A 2054-nucleotide genomic window follows, 5' to 3' on the forward strand; every position below is an offset into this window, starting at 1 on the left:
TGTGTGTGTGTGTGTGTGTGTGTGTGTGTGTGTGTGTCAGCCTCCTGCAGGTGCCCCGACGTCACCTGTCAAAGTCAAGAGGAACTCTGGTCTAATTGAGAAAATCCAGGTGAGTCCAGCAGGTTTTTGCTGCCCCCTGCTGGTGTAAACATGCACCGACATCACTCTGACATCGCTCTGACATCGCTCTGACATCGCTCTGACATCACTCTGACATCACTCTGACATCACTCTGACATCACTCTGCAGGCTGAACTCGTGCTCTCGCCCACGGGTCCTCCTATGAAGAGCCCTGGCATCAGGATGCTGCCTCTCAACTTCCCCCTGCCCTCCCCTGGCTCCGCCCCACCTGCTACCTCAGTAACCACCTCGTCCTCAGCAACCCCCACCAGCCCAGTCACCTCTCCTGTAACTGAAACGGAAGGCCCCGCCTCTTTTGAGGAACCTGCCACTGTGGTGGAGGGATCGGTCCTGCAGAGCATCAACAAGGTGAGACCCCTCCAAGGCGTTCATGTGATGCATTCAGTGACCTGTAAATACCTGCGCCGGCCAGCCTAAACAATCAGTTGATCACCCTTTGGTTCTCCTCCAGGGCAGAGCTCGCCACTCCATCCGCCGCCGTCCGCCATCACGCCGCCACAGGACATCCAGCAGTGGAGAGGTGGAGGCCAAAGATGCATCAGACACACAGGTGAGCTCCACGACTGAACCCGCTGACAAAACTGCAGCAGGCGGCGAGCAGGACGGCGAGCAGGGCAGTGAGGGTGACGTGTTCAAGAAGGAGGATCAAACAGACGCCCCAACAGCTCCTGAGAAAAACCAAACTCACGAAGAGGAAGAGTCAAAGAGCGGCGACGGTGATGTGCAGGAGGGAGAGAAAGGGTCTGCAGAAGAAGAGGAGGAGGAGGCACCATCATCATCAGAGAAGAAGGAGGAGGAGCCGAGGTCGCCAGAGACGCAGAAACAGGACCTGACCGAAGACGCTACACTGACAGACGGCAAAGAAGAAGAACAGAGCGAGGTGAAGTACCTGTTCTCCTTCCAGAGTGACATCAGTGCAGTACTCTGTGTACTTTGTGTACATGTACTGAAAAACTGCAACGTTTCCCCCGCAGGAAGCAACGAGCTCAGCCCGATGAGGACCACGCGTCGACGAGCCCCTGGAGTGCTGGGAGAGAAACCCCGTATCAGCTACACCTGACTGAAGAGGCCTGCAGACGCTCAGGAGGCGAATATTTAGAAACTCTGAGGCGCCGCCCGCCATCTGCGAATGAGCGAAGACGCTCGGCCAATCGTGCGAAGGTCCAGCCGAGCTTGTTCGTTTCCACTCAACGCCTTTCCACACCACAACACTGCATTCTTCCTGTTCAGCCATATATACTGTGACCTGTCTGTTCTTACTGTGTGCTGCCTTCCATGATGATGATGATGATGATGATGATGATGATGAGTGGTTTGTGTCTGTGTTTAAAGCCACAGCTGTGAGGGAACCCTCGAAGCCTCGTTAGGTTTGACTGATTTCTGGGAACCTCCGAGGTTTTGATTGGATGGCGACACGCAGCCTGAGGAGGCGGTGACGTCACAAAGTGCTTCTGATGATGAAATTAAAATACTTTTGCTACCGTAATGATGATCTGCTCTGTTTTATTTTATCTGGCAGTGCTCAAAGAAATAAAGAGTTGCTAATGACTTCTGATTTTTCCGTGTCACAGCTGCAGCGCGATGACGAAGCTACCTGTCAGTCAAACAGGACACGCCCCTGATAATGCAAACTTATCAGGGGCGTTAAACACATGAAGGTGGATGTCAGCTGTACAAGTCTGGCCCACTGAGCTCTGGTGAAGTACAGAGTAGAAATTTGAGACTTTTAACTGTATTTTAAAGTTTTATCTTTACAAATAAAGACTCATTGTAGTCTCCAAATTAACAATATGGTAATGGCCTGTATTTATATAGCGCTTTACTAGTCCCTAAGGACCCCAAAGCGCTTTACACATCCAGTCATCCACCCATTCACACACACATTCACACACTGGTGATGGCAGCTACATTGT

The 2054-nt window shown here is 52.0% G+C and overlaps 1 protein-coding gene across 2 annotated transcripts in view; it reads left to right on the forward strand.

Annotated features, from left to right (window-relative positions):
• dub (duboraya) overlaps positions 1–1688 on the forward strand; it is an 8181-nt gene extending 6493 nt beyond the window's left edge. For both annotated transcript variants that reach the window (XM_005947705.2, XM_005947704.3), the window contains 4 exons: positions 41–109; positions 250–489; positions 593–1021; positions 1116–1688. In XM_005947705.2, the coding sequence (XP_005947767.1) occupies positions 41–109; positions 250–489; positions 593–1021; positions 1116–1139 (762 nt within the window). In that variant the 3' untranslated portion in view covers positions 1140–1688. The remainder of the gene's footprint in view (positions 1–40; positions 110–249; positions 490–592; positions 1022–1115) is intronic.
• Positions 1689–2054: the final 366 nt, after the last annotated feature.

The sequence above is a fragment of the Haplochromis burtoni genome, unplaced genomic scaffold (genome assembly GCF_018398535.1).
Source record: "Haplochromis burtoni strain Fernald_Lab_line unplaced genomic scaffold, NCSU_Asbu1 Contig_505, whole genome shotgun sequence".
NCBI lineage: Eukaryota > Metazoa > Chordata > Actinopteri > Cichliformes > Cichlidae > Haplochromis > Haplochromis burtoni.